A 22,532-nucleotide genomic window follows, 5' to 3' on the forward strand; every position below is an offset into this window, starting at 1 on the left:
TTATTTGCTGACTTTGTCACAGGACAAGGAATGCAAGCAGTCACACAAGCTGCACTTTGTTGCCATGTAAACCTAATATTTACAGCTTACAGTAAATGGCAGTTATAATCGCTCATTGCAGAGGCCCAACTATGTTAAGAATAGTAGGTCAAAGTTACCAGTAAGTTGGTCTGCAAAATTAAAACAATGGACAGTTTAATAGTGAAAATGTCGTTTCTCTCAAAAAGGTGTGTAAACTGTGGGTTTGTTTACAATTTGGCTGATCATCTGACCTGTCATATTGCCCTTTTGGATCGTCAGATCTCAGCAATGAAGTTGGTGAGAGTAACATTGTTATAACTCTTATGAGATACAAAACACAGGTTGTAAAAAAAAAAATCAATTCCTCTGTACATTGTGTCAGCATCCTTTGGTTTTCCCCACTAAAATACCAAGCAAGGACATATAGTACCAGCAGGCCTCTATCTATCTGAACTGTACAAACTGAGCTGAAGGGAAGACAGAGGAGAATCATAACTGTATCAACACAGAAACTAGTAGGATGAGCACTCACCTCTCTCGCACTGCGGGCCAGTGAAACCGTAGACACAGGCACATCTGTTGGGCCCGATGCAGCGCCCACCGTTCTGGCAGCCGTTTTCACACACCGCTACAAGAGACGGAGGAAAAGAGAGAGATTCGCAGTGAATCACACATTTAGCACACACTCTCTCACAGACACGCAAACACTGATCTTTCATAAAGCTTCAAATGACTTCATCTTTTAATCACTTGCATCACATAGTGTAGGCCTATTGTATATTTGTATTGCAAACATATGTGAGGATTTCCATTGATGACATCAATTCTTAAGCTGTCTCTGCCTCTCTGTCCACTTCAACCCTAATGCAAGCCATAAACAACTACAGTACAACTCAAAGTTCTAAGTATACAATGTTATGGGTTTCTAATTGGTCATTCTGCAAGTAATGACTGGACCAACAGTCTTAAAGTCCTAAACTAAAAGCTTTGGAGAGCTGCTGAGACTTATGAGGTCTAAATATAAAGATAGAAATATGTAGAGTAGCCCATGTATGTGTGTAGCGCCCAACATATCAGATTTTCACTACACAATTATCATGGCGAAAAGAATTCACGATAATTATATTATCGCGATATCTATAGAAAATAAGAAAATAAAAAACATAACAATAATAATGCTAAGATGCTAAGTTTATTGTGCATTTTGTCTTTTTTTTGGCAAATAAATTACACTCAAATAGTGTAGGGAGTTGGAGAGAGTCTGTGACCATAACTGTAAAATGATTTAAGGGGCCCTGGAGTATTTACATAATATTATCATATGTGTATTATTTACATGATATCAATATTTCAATTTGAAACATCACAGTTATCGTCAATGCCGGTATATCGCAACACCCCTACTATATACTCTAGCAGGTGACACAGTGCAACTACCCTCACACACACATTTACACCCAGGTGTGCTGACTGTGCAGCAGATTTCACTCACGTTGTCCACAGTGGCTGCCTGTGTAGCCCTTCGAGCAGGAGCAGGAGTCCTCTGCACAGCTGCCTCCATTCATACACCTGACGTTACAGGACTGAACTGTAGGAGAGAGGAAAGAGAGAGAGAGAGAGAGAGAGAGAGGGGTGATGGGATGGGATGATGAGTGAGAAGGGTGCAAAGAAAGACAAGTGTGAACAAGACACACTTCAAAAATGATGAGGCATTCACATCCCCTGTTTTATCGAATAACACAAGCTGCAATAATACTACAAGATAAACAAGAACAGGAACTTAAAACATGTGCTTTAAGTCAATGATTACTTTATTAAAAAGGTTTTATTTAAAAGCTTTCACAGATATTATCAACCACACCTCGACTTTTAGGAAATTAAGTGTGAGAATTAATCAGTCGAGTGGTTAGAAGGCTTTGTTATATTATTACCCAATTTAAAACCACATTAAGAGTTGTTTCCAAACACCATCATGGTCACTTTAACACATTAAGGGGCTTTTTCCACTTCAGCTGGGTTTGCACAACGCTGGTGTTTCTTTAGCAGCTTTAGATGAACAGACAGGGCTCAAAGGCCCCCAGGCCACAAAACCAAAGGTAATCAAGCAGACTGGGAGTAGGCAATAAGTCGAGCCAGCTGTACGCTAGTCAGTCAGTCAGTCAGGAATTTGCTGAGAGGAGAGGGAAACTGGTTGAGGGGGGAAGAGAAGTACAGCACAATGGCAAAAAAAAATTCCAAACAGGATGCACAGAGAACGAAAGGGAGTAACTTTGAATAGTGGGTAAAGTGCTGTGGTGGCACAGGTATTATGATGTGAAGCAGGAGCCTCCTGGCTGCTACACCAGACTGCCAGTCTGATAGTCTCACACACGTAGCAGCAGCTTTCATAAGGGAAACTAATTGGTCTTCCTGGCAGACAGGCAGCTTTCTGCTGAGCCAGCCTTTTACCGAGCACAAGAGGAGAGAAGACATCTACAGGAGAGAACTGTATTCACTTAATGTTTCCTTGCATCCTTCTTTCTTTCATCCTGGCTCAGGAGGATATTTTATTGTCCTTTTGTCTCTGTGCCTTCATTTTTCTTCCTTCCTCCACTATTCCCTCAGCGCCTTTCATGCTCTTCTGTCTATATCTTAATCATACGTTCAATATTAATTTCCTCTCTCTCTCTCTCTCTCTCTCTCTCTCTCTCTCTCTACATCTGTCTGTTTATGTATCTTTCTCGCTTTAACATCTCTGGCATGCAAAGCTGTGCAGCAGAGGGGAAATGACTGAGCTTCCTCGTAGCTGAGGTTGTCTAATGAGACTCTAAGAGTTTGCACACTTGCCAAACAGGAGGCATTTCAGCCACTATAATCCACCCACTGATTCTGACTGTACCCAAACACACTAAATATGACTTGCGTGAGTCATGATGAGTGAACACACTCTTAGGTAGCTTTTCATTGTGAGCCTTACTGGCAGATTACACAGGACAGACTTCAGTTACATGAGTCAAAGCACAATAGCACGAATCTTGGACCCAGTGTAGTTTCAGTAAATGCGGGGCAGAGGTGTAATTCACTGAAATGCATCTCAAGTCTGGAAGGAATTCCAGTTAACTTTCTCATGTGCAACACTTGGCAGACTCCACGTACAAATTTGGCCGGAACGACTTTTTGTCTGGATTGTGTCTCATGGCAACATATGGTGATAAATTAAAGCAAATAGTTTGGGACTCTAGGGCAAGCTGGGTTTACAGGTCAGTGTGCTGTCTCCCTCTTTCTCTCTCTTCTTCTTCTCATTCCTGGGTCAGGTCTTCCTCCCAGGTTGAGGTTAACGCTGTGCACCCTATTGACTCTCTTTCTTAACTCGAGGCCAAATATAGGAGCAGTAATGTGGAACCTGAATAATGATTGCAGTGAGTGATTTCAGTTGTTCATGCCATGGAACAAACCGTGGAGAAAACGGTTCCAGAGACTCCTCCAAAGCTGAGGGCAACTCGGGTGAACTCTTCCATTTTTTAAATAAGTCCCCCACCCTGCCCTAAAAACAGTGTTTCTAAATAGGTCAAGAACATATGAGATTTTGGCTGAGGCTGGTGGGATAGGAGACGTTGCAGTCTTATAGTCACTGAACAGAGTATGATGGGACAGGTGCTAGAGAGACATTGGCGTGTACCAGGTGTCATGTGTTTGTTTTTGCAACGGCAACTAAACGGGAGACGGAGGAGGAGGAAACAAACAAGCATATTTGTAGACAGAAGGAGATGATCTCACTGGTTAACCTCGCCTCTCGCTCCCCCTCCTCATAGCACTTCATCCCCTGCAGGTGGAGAGAGATGGTCTGCTCCAATGACCCGTGCCTGGAAAGCTGCACATGTGGAGCAACAGGGTAGGGGGATGTGCATATGTGTGTGTGTGTGTGTCTTCCAGACGTTGAGCAAAAGGAGTTGGTTGGGTGCAACTTTGCGGCACCACAATGCACCTCTGTACTCTGGTAGTGTCGCCGGTGAGCTGCTCACATCTGGGTGTTTTTTACGAGAGGCTGCGAAACACAGGAAGTCCAGGCTTGTGTGTGTGCGTGTGTGTGCATGTGTGTGTCTGACGGAAAACTGAGGAGCTTTATAGCTGTGTTTTGTCCTGGTTTACACACTCCCCGGGGACCAGTGACAAGTCAGACTCAGTTTCGGCGTGGATGGGCGATGTAGTGAAACAGAAAGCTGCATGAGATGCTGTCGAAGCCGTTTGAGAGTCAAATGCAAAGATTTTTTTCCATTCTAGGAAACTCACATTTTGTACTTCACACACATCATCAATTTTCTGTGAAGATTTGCTTCCAGGCCTCATACCTCACAGGATGGAGCTGTACTTTGCCACTACTTTGGAGTGGTTTCTAATTAAGAAGGCCTCTCTCTGCATTCCCAGGACTCACTGGTGCTCGTATGGAAGCCTGTCAGTCTAGGGACAGCTGTTTCTCAGCATTAAGGCAAGAACATCCACGGTAATGATTTCATAATTATGGTTATGGGAGGACGAGGTTATAAAGACGACCCTGTGCAATCCTCAGCACAGCTGCTCTGCCCTAAACTGTCAGTGTGTATTTATTACAAGGGTGACTTGCAGTGTGAACCCTCGTTGTCTGGGAACTGACATGTAACTCCAGGTTATCAGTAAATGTGACTCATGCAGTTACAAAGCCACCTTCGCTTTTTTACTTTTCTATTTCTGGAAATTCAAGAAAATGTCTAAAGGTCTGCCAGGTGAGTATCCACAGAAACACGTGCTTGTATTGTTCATTGGCAAACAGCAAAGATTCCAGGAAGAGTCATAAAAGAAATCACAGACAAGCATCTGCAACAATAATCGCAGACACGTGGATTACATTATTTATACATTATTGAAACCTCTGCATTCCACAGGCAAGATGTGAGACATAAAGAGGCTATCTATAACCCAGCGAACCAGGGTGCTAGAATCAGGCCGTATAATTAAGGCAGAGGAAATTGGCATTTCCAAACGGATCTCCATGGAACTGCAATTTGCTTCCAACTGCACTGAATTATCCTGTTAAATGGTGGACTCTGTCCAAAAGCTGAATTTGGGAGTCAGCACGTTCATGAAGACAAGATCTACGATGGGGAGTGTTTGCCTTTTTTTGGCCTGAAGCCCCCGAGACAGATAATGTGTTGAAAACAGTTAATAATTTGTTAAACACGCCTAAAAAAGTGAGTACTGCTCTGTGAGAATTACTAGAATTATAGCTTCTGCTTGAGAGCAATCATTTATAGGAAAAACGGCTAACCCTTTACCAAATAAAGTGACCTCCCCAGTTACCGGGGGTCATTTCACAGCATTCAGTAATCACTAATGGGTGTTGTCTCAGGCCATAAAACCGTTTGACCTCTGACCTTCATGAAAGCTGCCAGAGAGGCCAGAGGAAGACATTTGGCGGTGACACAATGTTAAGATAACGGTGCTCTAAAACACATTTCCCACATACTAATCATAGAACAATAAAGCTGTCTCTGATCAGATCATACAGTATCTCAGTAGCCTCCCTCCCTGCCTCTCCACTGCCTGTAAACTTGTTGAAAAGCCCCCCCCCCCCATAAATCCCCGCTGAGGAAAGCTGAGAATCACAGAGTGTGACGATCAGTTCGGTCCAGCTCTGCTATAAGCTCTCACTCTAATTTATCACTCCACTTTCTAGCGCCATTCCTGCCCCTAAGGAACATGACTTCATAGAGCTTACGAAAGCCCTGACTCTGCAGGAGATCTTTGCGTATCCTGCCATTCAGGTCAGAGGCTGTTTTTTCCTCCACCCCACCCCTCCATGCCCTTCCTCTACGGGTCGTCCTCGCTTATGGCTGGAACAGATCCTGTTTTACACCTCTGGGTCACAGCCAACTGATGCTCACTGTGCTAGTTCGTGTGCAAGTACGTTTTTGTGTCCGTCTTATTAGTAGAAGTGTCTGTATCGTGTTTGCAGTTGTGCGAGTGAAAATGTGTGTTAGCGGGCTTAATGGAATGTGAGCATGTGTAGAGGGTCTGGCAGGGGCCAGGCGTGACTGACGAGCTGACTTTGGCCGACTAAAGCAGTGAAGCTGAACACATCGCACGCTACTTAATACACACAACGACACATGCTCCCAGAGTGGTGCTTAACGACAATGTTTTCTGCATGTCCGGCACATATTAACTTCATATTTAAACCCTGCACACACTGCACTAATCTCAGTAAGACAAACGTGATTTCACACACTCTGCATGCGCAATAAAACACACACTCGCTCCGCTCCACACACACACACATCCAGAGCGGTCTGTAACTAAGCCCAGCCGACTGAGCTGGGGCGGCCAGACTCTCTGCTTTAATCCTGACAAACCCTGTGACCTGCAGGCCTTAGACTCTACACACTAATATTACACTGGCTGCAGTACAATTCTGGCTCCCACGAGAGAAGGGTGGAACCTCTGCATTTGTAAAATAGCCGAGCAATTGGATGAGTATAGGAACTGAAACTGCTCAGTGTAACGGGCAATATCATTTCATCAGTAGTTTGGGCCACTTAGCAGGATCACACAGTAAAGTGAAGTCAGGCTTAAGGTCATTTAGAAGAATAATGGGAATATACTATTGCTATACTTACCATTGACACAATGATCTTGTTCTGACAATCCATGTGTACAGTGAGGAATGGGGTAAGGTGACACATAGGCCAAATGCTCTCCAGCAAAAGGGAATTCTTTAATCTGGGAACGCCCTTGAATGAAAGCCTTTCTAACCACTATGCAATCCTGCCACCTCAGTTGTCTACAGGATTCAAAATTTGGACTTGAATTGATGGAAAAGGAGTCCTGTGTTTTGTATTATCTGTATGAATTTCACAAGACTGATGGTATCTGCTGCTGCAGCTCAGGTGTTAGAGAGGGTTGGTTTTTAAAGTAACACTTTTTTGGAGGGGAACTTGATGAGAAGATCGATATCACTCTCTTAGCTGAAAATAAAGCTACAGCCAGCAGTCCATTAGCTTAGCTTAGCACAAATAATGGAAACAGTGGGAAACAGCTAGCCTGGCACTGGTGACAAAATCCAAGCTCATTAATTAACACATTGCATCCCATTTGTTTAAACTGTACAAAAAGCGAAGTGTAAAAAATATAATTTACCATTTTACTGGGGGGTTATGTGCTGGACTATTTCTTGGCCGGGAGCAGTTGCAAGGCAACAAGTGGAGACTCCATGGAGGGTGAAAAGAGATGTCACGCATCATCGTCGCGTCATATTGGGGTACAACACATGCGCAGTAAAATCTGATCTGCACTCACCAAAATTGAGCCAATAGCAACCCACGACCGCAGCAGTTACACTGCTCATGTATCATACCCCATAGCCTCATAGCCTCTTTCAATAAGCCTTGGGAGACTCCAGGATGTTACTGCTTCCAGCTATTTTGAACTGCTGGTAGGCTTTGTTATCCCCGGACCGAGCCATGCTTGCTGTTTCCCTCTGTTTTCAGTCTTTATGCTATGTTACGCTTCATCAATAAGCGAAAGAACATATTTCCCAAACATCCCTAATATCATCAAGTGTCTTGTTTTGTCCAAGTAACACTGAAAAACTTGAGAATATTAGGTTTACAATCACATAAGACACCGAAAAGCAGCACATACAATTTTAGAAGCTGGAACTGGGGACTGTTTTCTTGCTGTCAATCAACTAATCGACCATTTGTTCACACTGAACCCCAAATTGCTTCTGATTTGTGTATATGGGGGAAGAGATATCATGTTATATTTGTCTGTGACCTCCTTATGATGGGGTTTGTTTGATGAAGTTTCAGTTACTGTATGTGTGTGATGAGTGGCACTGTTACTGACCTCCTCCTCCTGCTCCACAGCTGGGGGAGAGCTGGCCACTTGAACAGGTACACATGTTGGGTCTGGAACAGAAGCCATCGCCACATGAATTCCTGCAGATTGCTGGAGAGAGGAAGAGGGGAGGAGAAGAGGAGGAGGAAAATTGAATTGCTTCATTCATTTTTCATGTCTTCAGCCATACACAAATGGCACAAACAGAATTATCCCACGCCTATATCTCCCATCTCGTCCACTAGGCTTTGTGGGATTGTATTAAAGCGGATTTAAGGATGGATGAACTTACGAACAATACACTGGTTCCCTCCCGGCAGAGTCTTCCAGCCCGGACAGCAGTATGAATGGAAGCGAGAGCCACACACATTGGGTCTGACGGAGACAAAAAAAAAGAACAAATAAACTCACTACTCACCCAGGCTTCCCAAACATATTTCAGTAAAACCCCAAAACAAATAGACACAGTTAAGAGTTATTTTCTGAGCTGCCCAGGCCCTGCATGGCCTATAGGCTTTTAAAGTAAACAAAACAAACTTTAATACAAAGCCTCTTCGAGTAATGGATGGAGGTATTTTCAGAGATGGGAGGAGAGGAAGGAAATGTTAGGGGCCTACAACATGAGGAGCAACATTTTGTTTTCATTCAAGGCTGAATTTAAACTTGGAAGGACAGGATGTATAAAGTCCTTTCTCCTAAATTCCATGCCTGGCTGTCCTGTTCTCTGGCTAAAATCCAGCGCTGCTTCCCGTCGCCGCCCGCCCCTTTCACTCAGCTAGGATTCTCACTGGTGGAGAGCCTGTAGTGACCTTTGACCCCGTCTGACAGATGTAAGAGTCATCACAGCTTGTGGAGCACTTGATTAGCCTGACAGGTTAGCCACAAAGATTTCCTCCGAGGGGATGGCTAAACCACATCTAGAGATGACTGGCCTCTGCTCACACAAACATAAACATGCAGTGGGACTGAGGTCTGCAGCTGCCTTAAAAACTAATGCAAAGACCACTTCAGGTTTTATCTTCCGTGAATAATAACACGCCTACTTTTAACTCCATTTATTTAGAAATGGAGTAAAAGTCCCAACATGCATCAACCGCCAAAACCAAAATCTTTATACTATAAGGAAGTGTGCGTGTGAGTCAGCGTGAAATACGCCAAGATGCTACATAAAGCTGTTTAACAAGCTGAAGGGAGTCCAACTATGTGGTGGCACTAATGATATCCTTAGTGACCTTTCAAAGCGTATAATGATGGCTATATCTGTGGTCATCTGTGTCGGCGGTTAGTTGTTTGCATTTGCTGATGGCATGACTAAGAATTGAGGGACCACAGCTTGGTAAATTGGGATGAAGTCTGATCCAGATGCTCATGGTAAAGTAATTTGCCACAGGGATCACATCTCCTTAGTCCAGACTATTTCTGCCCCCAGGACATAATTTATGACTGTTTAAAGTAACGCTAGATTACACATTGTGTTTTTAAAGATGACCAGAGGACTAGTAAAGTAAAACAACAACTTATAAAAGGACACACCAGGGATTTTGTGTTGCACCTCCATAAAAATGAGAGACAGATTTAAAGAAGACGTAGTCTTTAAGACTTTTAGTCCTGAGTGGGACATTTCCCATGATCAGCGTTGCCAGATGTATGATAATTATTGTATTTTGTTCAATAATTTTGCCCTCTGTACGATGTACGATAATGCCAAAAGTGCCATAAGGTACGATAATTTGACAATTTTGTGACACTTACATTAGTCGTTGGTTTTGGTCTCATTTTAATTCATTTCCAGATAGCAAAATATGGATCTTACGTCTGTGTTTAAGCATCTCCTCTCACGTGACCTCTTTCCAGCTTTCCATGCTCAGTGTAGGCTTTGAGCCTTTGTATCACTTTGCAAAGCTCCCTCCTGAGCCAGGGAAGACATTATACAACTCTTTTCATAAGCTCATTTGTACGCCTCGTCACAACAAGTAAACTGATCTTTATGTAGGAATAGCCAACAGACTGCAACAGAAATGTGCAGCTTTTAGTTGGATATGCAGTCTAACGTGTTAGCTCTGATGAACTTCTCAAGTTCCTCCTGTGTGAAACGGATGACCTTCCTCTCCTCCTCACCAGACGGTATCCGTAGTATCCCCGGGGCTGTCACCAGGGAGATGACAGCTGGGGTTTGAATCTCTGATGGATGGAGAGCAGAGCACACCTCAAACCACATTACCATATGGCACGGGGAGACAGAGAGACAGACAGGTGGGCAAGCAGACGAGAGATATTTATGTAGGTAGACGAACTGTTCAGACAAAGAGGGAAGATAAAAATAAAACAGGAAGGGAAGAAAAGACAGGAGAAGTGGTTTTAGAGAGAAAGTATGAAGAGAGTGAGAGGAATGGTGGTCATGGAGGAAGAAAGACCGGATGGTGGTGGGAAAGGATCAGGGGATCGGTGGGAGGGAAAGCAAAACAAGTTTATGTTGAGAAGAGGAGGAAGCAGGAGGAGGAGTGGGGAGCGGAAAACGGAGATATGGAAACGAAGGAGAGAGCAGCATAAAGCAAGAAGAGGCCAGACCCTTGGTGGGGGTTGAATTTCTGGGGCAAACACACAACCCAAACCCTTCAGAAAATGCATGGAGCGAGACATCAGCATTCCACCACTTAATGAGCAGTGAACCCAACGTCTTCCCTGATCTATTTCTCCACAAAGCGTTGAAGATTTTCCACAGTTACAGACCAAGGGGATGTCAATATATGAAGGATTATAGGGGTTTGACCCTGAGGTGCTCTAGTTTGTTATTCTTCCTCTCTCTCTCTCTCTCTCTCTCTCTCTCTCAGTCGTTCCTGCAGGTCAACGCCTGGGCTCCTATCACAGAGAGGAGGCTTTAGAGGATGAACTGAAGTAAAACAGAATGAAAGACAGCCATAAAAAAAGGAGTTTAAGCCCCAGGGGTTTTCCTCAATATTGAAATGTCCTACTGTTCTCAGGGCTCAATCTAAAGGAGATTAACTCTTCTGTGGCCATGTCGCCGCCTTTGAAGCTGCCTCCCGGCCCGTGGATCGCTCGTTAACTGCCATTAATAGTAATAAAAGGAAAATGGCTGCCACCTCATCCCAGGGGAAATATGAAGAATGTAAGCAAAAAGGGATACTGTTCTCAGACTTCAAAGTCGGACATGAAATAGTTCAAATAACTACGGACGGTATCACAATGTGCATTTCTTAACTAACGTCAAGAAACTCAATTAATTAGATTAGTTTTCGGATTTGAAACAATTAGTCAATCCATCTATACAGAATTAATCTAAAAGAAGCTCTTTTGATAATTACTTGTTTCAGTCATTTTTTAAGTAAATATTCTCTGATTTCAGCTTTTCAATTGTGTTTGTCATATTTCATAGCATACTGAATATCGCTGGGTTTTGGACAGTTAGATAAAACAAACAATATGAGTAAGTCACCTTCACCTCTAATAAAGTCTAATAGGCATTTTTCACTATTTTCTTTCATTTGAACAAAATTTGACAAAAGAATTAATCGACTAAGCGAGAAAATAAACTGCAGATCAATCGATCATGTAAACAGTTTAAATAAGAGTTAAATAAGTTAAATAAGAGTTGTTTTTTTTTTTCAAAGAGTTCTAAAATTAAAAACAGCAAAATCAACAAGTTACGCAGCTGTAGCCTGAGGGTCCTCCCGCCATGCAGGAATCCACGGGGTCAAAGGTCAAAGCAGTTGAGAGCAGCCGCCCTCCACTGACCTACAAGGAAGGGCAGCACCGGGCAGGCGTGGAAAATAACTACTGACGGCCTGTTTCCATAGAAACACAGACCAGAAGTTCACAGTTGCTAGGGCTCCAGGTCAGGTGTCTGTGTGTGTTTGTGTGCTGGTCATAGGTCAAAGGTCATCTGCCTGGTATCTGACCCCTTCAGCAACACTCTTAGTATTACTGCCTTTAGCGACACCTGGGCCTGTTGATCTCCTATCAGATCTAGGAGTGGGGATAGAAAATGACCCAACTACAGATAGTGATAAGGCAGATGGATATCAATCAGTGGTGTGATATTTACTCAAAACAATGGTAAAAATGTAAAAAATGTAAAAAATGCAACCCTGTCTCCTACAAAATTAAGTTCCAATACAACTAAACCCTCATCCACACTCATTCTCAATTACATTTCGAAAGAAACATATTTTGTCCCGGATTATAGTCGTAGTTTTAAACAGTTTTAAACACATGGATAACATTGTGAATTGAAACAAAACAAAAAAAACGCAACAAATCTACTTGGTTAGATTTAGTAAAATACATCATGGTTTGGCTTACAAAGACTAGGTTTGTTACGTTATTAAGCTACAGACATAAATCAAAATAAGTGAACGTTGACTTTTGGTTTCACACAGAACACAAACAGCAGTCTCCTGGGTGAAAGTCCTATCTTTACAAACGTATTTGTGATACGTCAAAAACAAATTCCGCAACAACATACGTTTCCCTCAAAATGTAATTGGTGATGCAGTTTTGTTGTAAGAGAACGTACATTTTAGGAGACAGGGCTGAAAAAAAAGCATCAAAGGTAAAAGACTCACTGAAAAATCCCAATCTGTAGAGTAACGAGTAACAATACACCCATCAGAAAAATGTAGTAAACTGGGTATTATATTTCAGTATGAAATATAGTGATGTAAAAGTGAAGTAAAATGTGAGTAGATTAAAACTGTAGTGTCAGTATAGTAGTACTTTCCACCTCCGACAGGTGGTAGTGATGGGCAAAAATGAATGAACAAATCTTTTTGAGCAACTCTTTTTAGTTTCCAGTATGTACCGGGTCAGCCTGTCGAATGGACCGAGTGATAATGAATCTCCAACTTTTCCCACTCACCCACTCACTGTTATCGTACGTACTGTTCACGTTGCCTGCTACGGTGGTGCAGTCTCTCAAAACATAGGAAGTGGTGTACATGGCGGACCCAAGGGCACTGAATGAACGAGTATTGAACGAATCGGACTCAAGTCAAGACGGACGGTACAGCTGGTTAATAGTGCATTCATGTGCTCCTTGGATGGCCCCCTATAATGGAGCGTTACAGAGAAAATTATGCTATATTTTGCAAAAAATATCAAAACACGAAAGGTTTGAAAGGTTCAATACATTTAAATGTATCAACTCGAAGGAACCAATTCTGTGTAAAGGGTCAATCTGCACTAAAATAGGGAGAGATAGGTGGATAATCTTGGCGCTATTGTCTTGCTAAACTCGTGCCATTAAAGAGTTGAAGTTGAATTGAACTGAGAAACCGAGATAAAAAGGGAATGAGAGAGATTGTTGGCGATGTAACAGAGACGGACACTTACAAAACCTACAATAAATCACTGAATGCTATGGTGGTGTGTGATGTGATGACAGACAACAGGAGATACAGTTGTGTTGCACAATAACTTAAACTGTGGTCAACCACACAAATCCCAGTGATGATATATGTTTATTGTTCTGCTAGTTACGATGGCGTTTAACAGAAGTAAAAAATCAGCTTTGCACATAAATAATCTCATGCAATGCCTTTATGTGCGTGAATACAAAATGTTTATTTTATTGTGTGTATGTCAGTGTGGGCAGAGACGTCAAATGTGGTAGGTAAAGTAATGGCTAAAGCTTTTCATACAGTCTGACATTAAGTAGAAACCACTTTAATAACAGACCACACGCCAATCAGCTGTCCCAGATAATCCCATCTTTACAGCCTGCACATACAGTAACCATAAAATGCAGACATATAAAAACCTAAAATGCATATAAAACAGAAAGGGAAACTGGCAATTGTTCACTCGTCCCGAAAGTAAATACTTCTCAAGCTTTTTTGTGGGTCATTTTTTCCGTCTTCTGTCCTCAAACCACTCAGATACTGAAGGTCGGAGGATGTCAGTCCTGTGACATACATTCTTTTTCAAATTAGGCATAAATGGAGGACCACATCTAGGCCATCGGGGTGGTACTGACATTATCCTGGAAGTGCTGAAAGTAATTCTCTGTTTTGGGGCTGAGTGTCTGCCAAGTTAGCCAGCATCCAAGACTGAGCTGGGTAAAGCTGAGCCAAGCTGAGCTAAGTTAATAAGGTGGGTGGCTGGAAAACTTGGCTGGATTGTTCAACTCCAACATAGAAGAGTTCTTATTAAACTATAAATATTCAACTCTTTTAGTTGGTGTTTTTAAAGCAAGAGAGAGAAATCAGAAGCAAAAACTCTCCCTCTCCGCCTCTCTCTGGTTCTACCAACCAGACGCTCAATCACCCATCGAGTAACGAAGGCCAGCCAGCCAACAAGCCTCAGGTCTGATCAGATACCGCCCTTGAGTGGACCGATGCCAGGCTGCTGTGTGCAGTGGGAGCCAATAAATCAGAGTCAGTCGGCATCAGACCCAGCGCTACCAGAGACAGACCAGGGGATATGGAGTTCTAGCCAGTAAATAAACAAAGCACCCCAGCCCAAGGCCAGCGTAATGACCATCATTAACCTAACCTCCCTCCATCTCCCACACGGAGAATCTGTGAAACCCATACTGAGTTACTGACAGTTCACTGTGAGTGCTGCAACTCTTACATGAAAGCATAGTTGTAGTTTGTAGGGGAGGGGATGAGTAAAATTCAATGACTCCTGTGTAAGAAACATTTGGCCCTCACTACACAAAGCCCTACTACGGCTTCTGTCCAGAGGTTAGACGAAACACGATCACATATAGACGACTAATTTACCCGATTCCAGTTTAACTGTGATCTTTTTTCAGACACTCAAACAGTAACTGAAAATAAAGTCAACACATTAGACCTCTTTGCTTTGGCCAGCCTGCCGCAGCACATGGGAGGAATAATTCAAGTGACAGTTACCAGGCAACACCTAGAAATCCAATGGAAATAATCAAAAAGATCTTAAACATTTTCTCAAATATCTCTGGTTTGTGGTACACGTACTGGCCTGGAGCCCAGCGTGCAAACAGAGCTTTTTAGCCTTAATTTACCCCAAGTTTTAGAGTTGTTGTGTAATATCATCACCTATTTACTTTGGTAAACAAAACTACCACTACATGAGCATTTCATTCCTAACGCAGCAGTGTTTCCAGAACTTAACAATGTAATGGAAAAAGTCTGCAGGCTTTTGTTACATGTTCTCATGAAATCACACACATCTTGATGGGAATAATGTGCTATTGTGCAAGCAAGGTCTCCTGGTTTCCTCACTCCCTCCTCTGGCTGTCTGTTAGACAAACTATGGATGTGAATTACGGTTCAGTCAGAGCATATATTTCATGTTTTGGGTTCAAAGCCAATGACCTCATTTGTGGTTCAGTGAACACTTGATGGGTCAGACAGGATAACCCTGTCATGGTAGCTGTAGACCGTACAATGGACATTAGAGTAGAAATGGTAAAGGGCCAACGTATAGGATTTCTGGGGATCTATTAGCAGAAATGGAATATAATATTCATAACTATGTTTTCATTAGTGTATAATCATCTGAAACTAAGAATTGTTGTGTTTTTGTTCGCTTAGAATGAGTCCTTCATATCTACATGTTTCTAGGTTTCATGTCTAGATGGTAACACGCAATTTGAGAAACTCTTGCAAGATGGTTGAGGTTAAGCATTGACCTTGAAAGGTTAAGGTTAGGTTGGGTCATTGTGCATCGAGTCTCGTGAGAGTTTTTGCAATTTGGGGGTTGACTACCAGACATGACCATGTTTCTACAGTGGCCCAGAATGGACAAACCAAACACTGGCTCTAGCGAGGGCCTTTCGCAACTTTATGTAGTTCTTTCCACGCTTGGAAAGGGAGAGATGATTGGAGGGGTATTGCTAGGGGGTTGCTATGTGCCACTAAATCCTACACACTGGCCCTTTAAATGCCTACCATGCTTGCTCAAAGTTTGGTATAAAAAGTCTCCTATAAAATATGTCTAAATGCAGAGGGATTTTCTTTATTTAACATGGACTAATGCCTTCCAAATTAACCAAAATGAGTGACAAGGCAGACAAATCTATTTCTATTATGCAGCAGGGGTCGTCACTGAATATGTTTTCAGAGAAAACACCAGTTATGTGAGCTTTACCCTGCTCTATTAATAAGCCAAAACTGAATACAATTTAGTTATTTCTTTCTATCTCTTACACAATCGCTGCCAATTTCTTCTTCATCTCATCTCTCATTTCCTCATGTGCTCTCTTTCGTTCATATTTTTCCTGCCCTCTGTTATTCTCCCTGCTGCTTTGTCACCTACAGCAGTGAAACAAATGCCCCTTTTCAAACCCCCCTCGGGTGATACGAATACCTCATTTCCTGTGGCTTGGCACCGGGGGGAACCATAAGCTGGGACAGATGGGAGTCTGATTGGAATAACTGATGCAGACACTGAAAACAGGCCCCAACAAAACATCCTTTGTTTTTCGAGAAGTGGCGAAATATACAGTGAAAAAACTTTGCCGCACACTCAGATTCTTGGTGTTTAGGTAACAAAGTGGACTGCAGGAGAGAGAGGCGACAGAGGGAGGAGGAGGAGGAGGGAGGGGGTGCAGCTGGTGAGAGGTGATCCCTGTAGCTCATTTCACTGGATACTCCCAACATACACAAACTCCAATGGACAACACCTTTAAAAACACATACATGTTCATATGTACCCACACACACAACATTTTCTTGCCTCAACTTAAAACAGCGGGGCCAGCAATCTTCCCGCAGCAGTCCTCCTGAACTACTTTCCCTAGCTTAACTAATACACTCAGAGGAATTTGGGTCATGCATTTCACTCATCATCCGCTCATGAGATGTATAGAAAGCTGCTTTTTCCCTTTCCCATGAAAATGTCAATTTGCTGTAAATACGCTGGGAGATTTCAGTATGGCAAGCTGCCTGTTAAGGTCGAACATGTGCTGTTTTTGAGAAAACAATGTGGTAGTATTCAGCAGCATAATTTGGTATAAGGCGAGCTTGGCCTTGGCCCAGAAAGCACAGCAGTTGAAAGAGTGCTGCCAGGAAAGGGAGAGGGGAAAGCCATTTATATTTTAAACCTTCTCCAGATACAAATGCTTGTGTATGCAAAAACAAACTTAATGCACTTTTCTTCCTCTTATGAATGCTTCTACAGTATAATATGAATAAAATCAATACCAAACTGTATTATGCTGCTCATTTGGGATTCAGTGACATACACACAGATCGTCATCCCTACCCTCTCAGTGTCTCCTGGCCACGGCGTCGAACCCGCTGCACCTCTCTCTGGTCCACGGTGCCGGTGAAGCGGCTGGCTTGGAAAGGTGCGTTCCCGCTTTCAACGCAGTGCACTTGGAACACGGCGAGACACATCGCCGCCCATCCCAGCAGCACCTGGGCCAGCTTCCCTGATCCCATTGGTCGGTCTGGGTATCCCTCCAAACGTAGTATCTCCGTGTTACCTCTCACTCTCTCTGACTCTCTGTTCACTGTATGGACCCAGGCTGAGCAGAGGGATCTAGACCTGGATCCAGATCAAAAGTCCTGGCGTGCACTCCAGAGTAGGGGGCTACACAGGGGAAGAAAGGAGATGAAAGCTCAGAAACACTTTGAAATAAAGAGGTACTTATCAGATTTACACTGAGGGTGAAAGTGGTTCAGCTAATCTGACACAGTGGTTCACATCCACAGCCGTCAGATGAGCTCATGTACCCCTTTATCAGCACCATCCAGAGATGCAGACTTGGACTTGGGACTTGGACACAAGTCACACAAAAAATTACTTGTGAGCTCTCTGAGTTTGAGAGACTAGAGGGATGCGTTAAATTACAGTAGATTGTAAACTGTCATTAGTTTGAGACCTAATTATATTTGGGCAACCTTCGGGTCTGAGAAGTGAAGCCAGTGTGCAAGTGACTTAAACTTGCATTCTTTCTAATAGCCAGCAGGGGGCGACTCCTCTGGTTGCAAAAAGAAGTCAGATTGTATAGAAGTCAATGAGAAAATGAGCCTATTTCTCACTTGATTTATTACCTCAGTAAATATTGTAAACATGAGTTTATGGTCTCAATCGCTAGTTTCAAGTCTTCTTCAATACAGCATGATGTTCATTTAGTAAATTATGGTCCCATTTAGAGTCAAATAAACCATAAAGCAGGGTATGCTTTAGGGCGTGGCTACCTTGTGATTGACAGGCCGCAACCACGGTGTTGTATGGTCTGGGAGTTGTCCGTGTTCTTACAAATTTAACCCTTTCACAGTGTGTTTTCAGTTCATAAAAGTTTATTGTAACATTTTGGTCGCCTAAAAAAATTTTTTTCAGCGTTCGGTTGTACTTAGCTCCACCCTCTCGTGTCACTTCTGGTTGCAAAAAAACAAGATTGCGATGGCCAAAATGCCGAACTCGAGGCTTAAAAACAGCAGTCCACAAACCAATGGGTGACATCATGGTGACAACGTCTACTTCTTATATACAGTCCATGGTAATTATACAATAAGTTATGGTTATTATCACATAATATTAGCAATATTTCCTGTCACCCTGAGTAATGTTTTCATTGTGTTGTTTTTCTCATATTTCATTGCAATAGCCTGGCTAAAGTTATACCAAACAACTAATCAATGCTGATAATGCTAATAGATAAAGCAGTGATGATACAGTAAAGGCTTTAAATTTCTTACATGTAGCTATGTCTTTTTCTATGCAGACCGGATGGCGTGCAGCAGATGGTAGGACGTTCATTACGACCATAAGAGACTTGAGACTTGACTTGGACTTGCAAAACATGACCTGCAGCCAGCATCTCTGGCACCATCACTCACGTATGTAATGTGTTCATTTGAATAAATTATTAATTGGACTTTATTTAGCACTGTTAATGATATTAAAGTGGATCACATTTTTTTTTATACAAGTGAATCATCAGTGTTTAGGTGGTTTGGTCAGCGTTTGTAAGTTACTACTTGGAGTATCAGAGGCTGGACATTTCAACCAACTGTTGATTCAACCAACAACTAGTTTTCATGTACTCTCAACTTGCAATATGTGATTTTAATGTGTAACTGACTCAGGTTGATGGGCATCTTATTGGTTATTGTGACGAAAGAAGCTCATTAGTTGTCCTGCAGAACTACTCCTGGTATCCCTGGTTAGGAATCATTGATCTAACAGACCAAATCAATTTTACCCTTGTCATACAGCTAAAATCATTCTCATACATTTTCCACCCTTAAAAATTTTGTGAACAAGATCCCGTACAATCCTCTTGTGGAATGGTTTGCAATGCAATTACCCACTGATTTGATTTTTCTGTTTGTGACATGCTTGGTGGTTGTATTGAGAAAAGAGAAAACATATGAGTGGAGGGGGTGAATAAAGAAGAGCATGCAAGGGAATCAAAGAGACACTTAAATCCTGACTTCCAGCAATCTGTTTTCACTATACTGCACTTCAAAGCAGTCTCATAAGTGGTTTATCACTCCACAGACACTGAATACTGTATGTAGTGACTACACACTACAGAGAGAGAAGCCCTAAACTGATTAGAGAGACATGCTCAGTGCCAAAGATCCAGTGCTGTTGAAAAGGGATGCTAATACAGAATCATATAAAACAAAAAAGCTGTTATAAATTGAAACATGTCTAAACAGTGAGATTGTTTTTGCCCCCTTAAGGCCTCTGAAACGCTTTGAAAGAGGGGATCACTCTCATGTCATATATACAAACTGTGTCAAAGGGTCATAACTAGATATGGCTTCAATTTAGGGGGTCAAAAGCCAAAATGGTTGGGAAGTACTGCCCTAAATCACAGCCTGGTGCCTAGAGGGAGCCAGAGAGAGTTAGGTGTTGAGTTAAATATGATCCATCAACTCTAAATGTTCTCTTTCCATCACACACACCACGGTGGGACAAAACAAAAAACAATTACTCATCCATAGGAAGGTAGAAAATTAAATTACTTTACCATTATTGTTCATTATGTGATTTAAGGAGTCTGGCTCTCTAAATCAAATTATTTGGGATTTGCTAACCCCCATGCATAGCCTATATAGTCTTACAAGCATGTCCTAACTGCATTAGTGTATATTAAAGTGGAAAAACAACTGAATTGGACAGCCATGAGGTTTATTTTCTCTTCATTATAGACCACAGGTTTAAGAGTGAGCTGTGGGGCCCCTGGTGATATATAACCTCAGCAGACCCAACCAGGGGTCCAACCATATTATATATCTGGCCTGGACAAAGAAAAGAAAACAAATATGGCCCACATCCCACTGACTCAGATTAATTATAAAGGAAGATGAGAGATAGATGAGCAGTGAACTCACTCAAGCAGAAAAAAAGAATGATGATGGCGAAACTGCATGACATGGGAATTAAGAGATATACTAATGTTAACATAATTGTATGTAATTATCCCATATTTCACTTTTTTTTTCAAATATTTAAATGTGTGTATGCCTGGCACACCTACTTTGTGGTGGCCTATTATAACTGCAATGGTAAACTATTGGTAAGACATGCCATATATAGGCGTATTATGGCCAGAGTTATTAAAAAAACAAGATTTTCCACTCAAACATGAAAAAAAAGTTGGCTTTTTTTTGCTTGCAGTAAGAAGAGAAGTGAATGGAGGCGGGATCAATGGCGAACAAAAGAAATGCCTGATCAATTACTGAGTGGGAGCTCTGCTGAGCACTTCTCCAACTGCTGCTGTCAAAGTGTGGCAGGTATAAAGTCTGCATTATCAATCAATCTACTTTAAATAAAGTCCGACTGACCAAACATGTATTATAAAGCGCACAGTGATTTGAGGAGTAAAAACACAGCAAAGTGTACATTCCTGAAGAAATATTAAAAGATGCAGCAAAAAAAAAAAAAAAAGTTTAGGCTACTAAAAATGCAAAATTGAGAACCACACTTCTAGTCCATAAAGTAGACATAGACCTACAATAATCAGCTGAACACTTGAAAATAATACAACAGCCATTGACGCAGTTGCAAGATGACAGATAATAGTGCAGCTCTGAAACGAGCTCTGCAGCTCACCGCAACTTTATGAATGGAGGAAAAAAACGCAACATCAGCTCCTACTCGCTGAACCCATATGGAAAAACTTTTAATTCCACTTTACTTTTTCCAGGAAAGCTTATCCCAAAGTATGAGAACTCCAACAAAGCGAGCAATCAAACTTTTTTTTCTTCTTCTCCTCATGCAGTTTCTCAAAAAGCCGGTCAGTAGAAGAAGTGCAACTTTACCCAGTTAGAAACTTCTCTTATCAACCTTTCTGCATCTTAATCATGTGATTTTTTTGCCCCATCTGTCTAACAGACATATGCATGCAGAGATAATCTCCCCGTGAAACAACGGGCTTCTCAAACAATAGTCACAATAATCAAAGCCATTGATAACTTCACTGAAGTGCAAGTCAACAGATCACTAATGCTCACAATACCTTGCAGCAGTTGGAGTGCCTTGGCGTCGAGGAGCCTGCAGAGTCTTGAATTTGAGACAGGATATGTGCCCCACAATACAATATTGAACTATAGCCTTGTGAGAAAAAGAGAAAAGTTAGGGAAATGCCCTGTTTGAGAGAGAGGGGAGGGGACAGAGACAGAGAAAGAGAGAGAGAGAGAGAGAGAAAGAGAGGGGGTAGTAACGGACTGCAGGACAAACCCACATTCCTCAAGACTCCTAGAGTTGTTATAACAGGGGCCAAGCAGCTAAACCTTCACACTGAGGCTACTAACACACTATCACTCTCATCCCTCTGCAACACTGCTTCAGGCTACATCAGTGATGAGATAAGAGTCTCACCAGAGTAGACCACCTTTGATGATTGCTGAGCAGCATTTGCATTAACATCAGGCTGAGAAAATGAGCCAATAATGACAACTAACTAACATCACCCATTTGAAGATGAAGAGTTCGTAAAAGTATTAAATAGATTGTGATTAGCTGTCATATTTATGGCCATTTAGCAGAACAGATCACAGTCCGCATTCACAAATGAAGTTAACAGCAAAGCACTCTGTTATAACAGGGGCCAAGCAGCTAAACCTTCACACTGAGGCTACTAACACAATATCACTATCATCCCTCTGCTTCAGGCTACATCAGTGATGAGATAAGAGTCTCACCAGAGTACGCCATCTTTGATGATTGCTGAGCAGCATTTGCATTAACATCAGACTGAGAAAATGAGCCAATAATGACAGCTAACTAACATCATCCATTGGAAGGTGAAGAGGTCGTAAAAGTATTGAATAAACTGTGATTAGCTGTCATATTTATGGCCATTTAGCAGAACAGATCACAGTCCACATTTACAAATGAAGTTATCAGCAAAGCACTCTGTCACAGGGTGTCAGATTTACGCTTGCTATTCAAATAGTTACTGCTATTTACTGCCTCGGACCCACTGGTGCTTGTGTGACTGACACATCCTTGTGGTTTGTTGCCACAAGTGCTGATAGGAAGTTAACATTGTCGAGAGCGGCCATCTGGGTGGTATATTGGTGAGGACAGCTGAGCACATCTCAACTGTTTCTGCCCACTGTGCTGATTTCACCACTCTCAACAAAAACAGCTCTAGAGAGGAGACTCTTTTAGCTTGAGTAAACCGAGACAAGGTTGAGCAAAAGTGCCTGCTCTCGATGCAAATTCATTGTTACAGTTACAACAGATAA

General features: G+C 42.2%; 1 protein-coding gene across 1 annotated transcript in view; it reads right to left on the bottom strand.

Moving 5' to 3' along the window:
* Nucleotides 1-21,393, bottom strand: part of fbn2b (fibrillin 2b) — a 68,500-nt gene extending 47,107 nt beyond the window's left edge. The window contains exons 1-6 of the mRNA XM_037770532.1: nt 21,299-21,393; nt 17,083-17,412; nt 8,165-8,247; nt 7,882-7,983; nt 1,514-1,609; nt 554-649 (exon numbers count right to left, since the gene is read on the bottom strand). Coding sequence (XP_037626460.1) covers nt 554-649; nt 1,514-1,609; nt 7,882-7,983; nt 8,165-8,247; nt 17,083-17,261 — 556 coding nt within the window. The 5' untranslated portion in view covers nt 17,262-17,412; nt 21,299-21,393. The remainder of the gene's footprint in view (nt 1-553; nt 650-1,513; nt 1,610-7,881; nt 7,984-8,164; nt 8,248-17,082; nt 17,413-21,298) is intronic.
* Between the last annotated feature and the right edge of the window lie 1,139 nt (nt 21,394-22,532).

This window comes from Sebastes umbrosus, chromosome 5 (assembly GCF_015220745.1).
Source record: "Sebastes umbrosus isolate fSebUmb1 chromosome 5, fSebUmb1.pri, whole genome shotgun sequence".
Lineage (NCBI taxonomy): Eukaryota > Metazoa > Chordata > Actinopteri > Perciformes > Sebastidae > Sebastes > Sebastes umbrosus.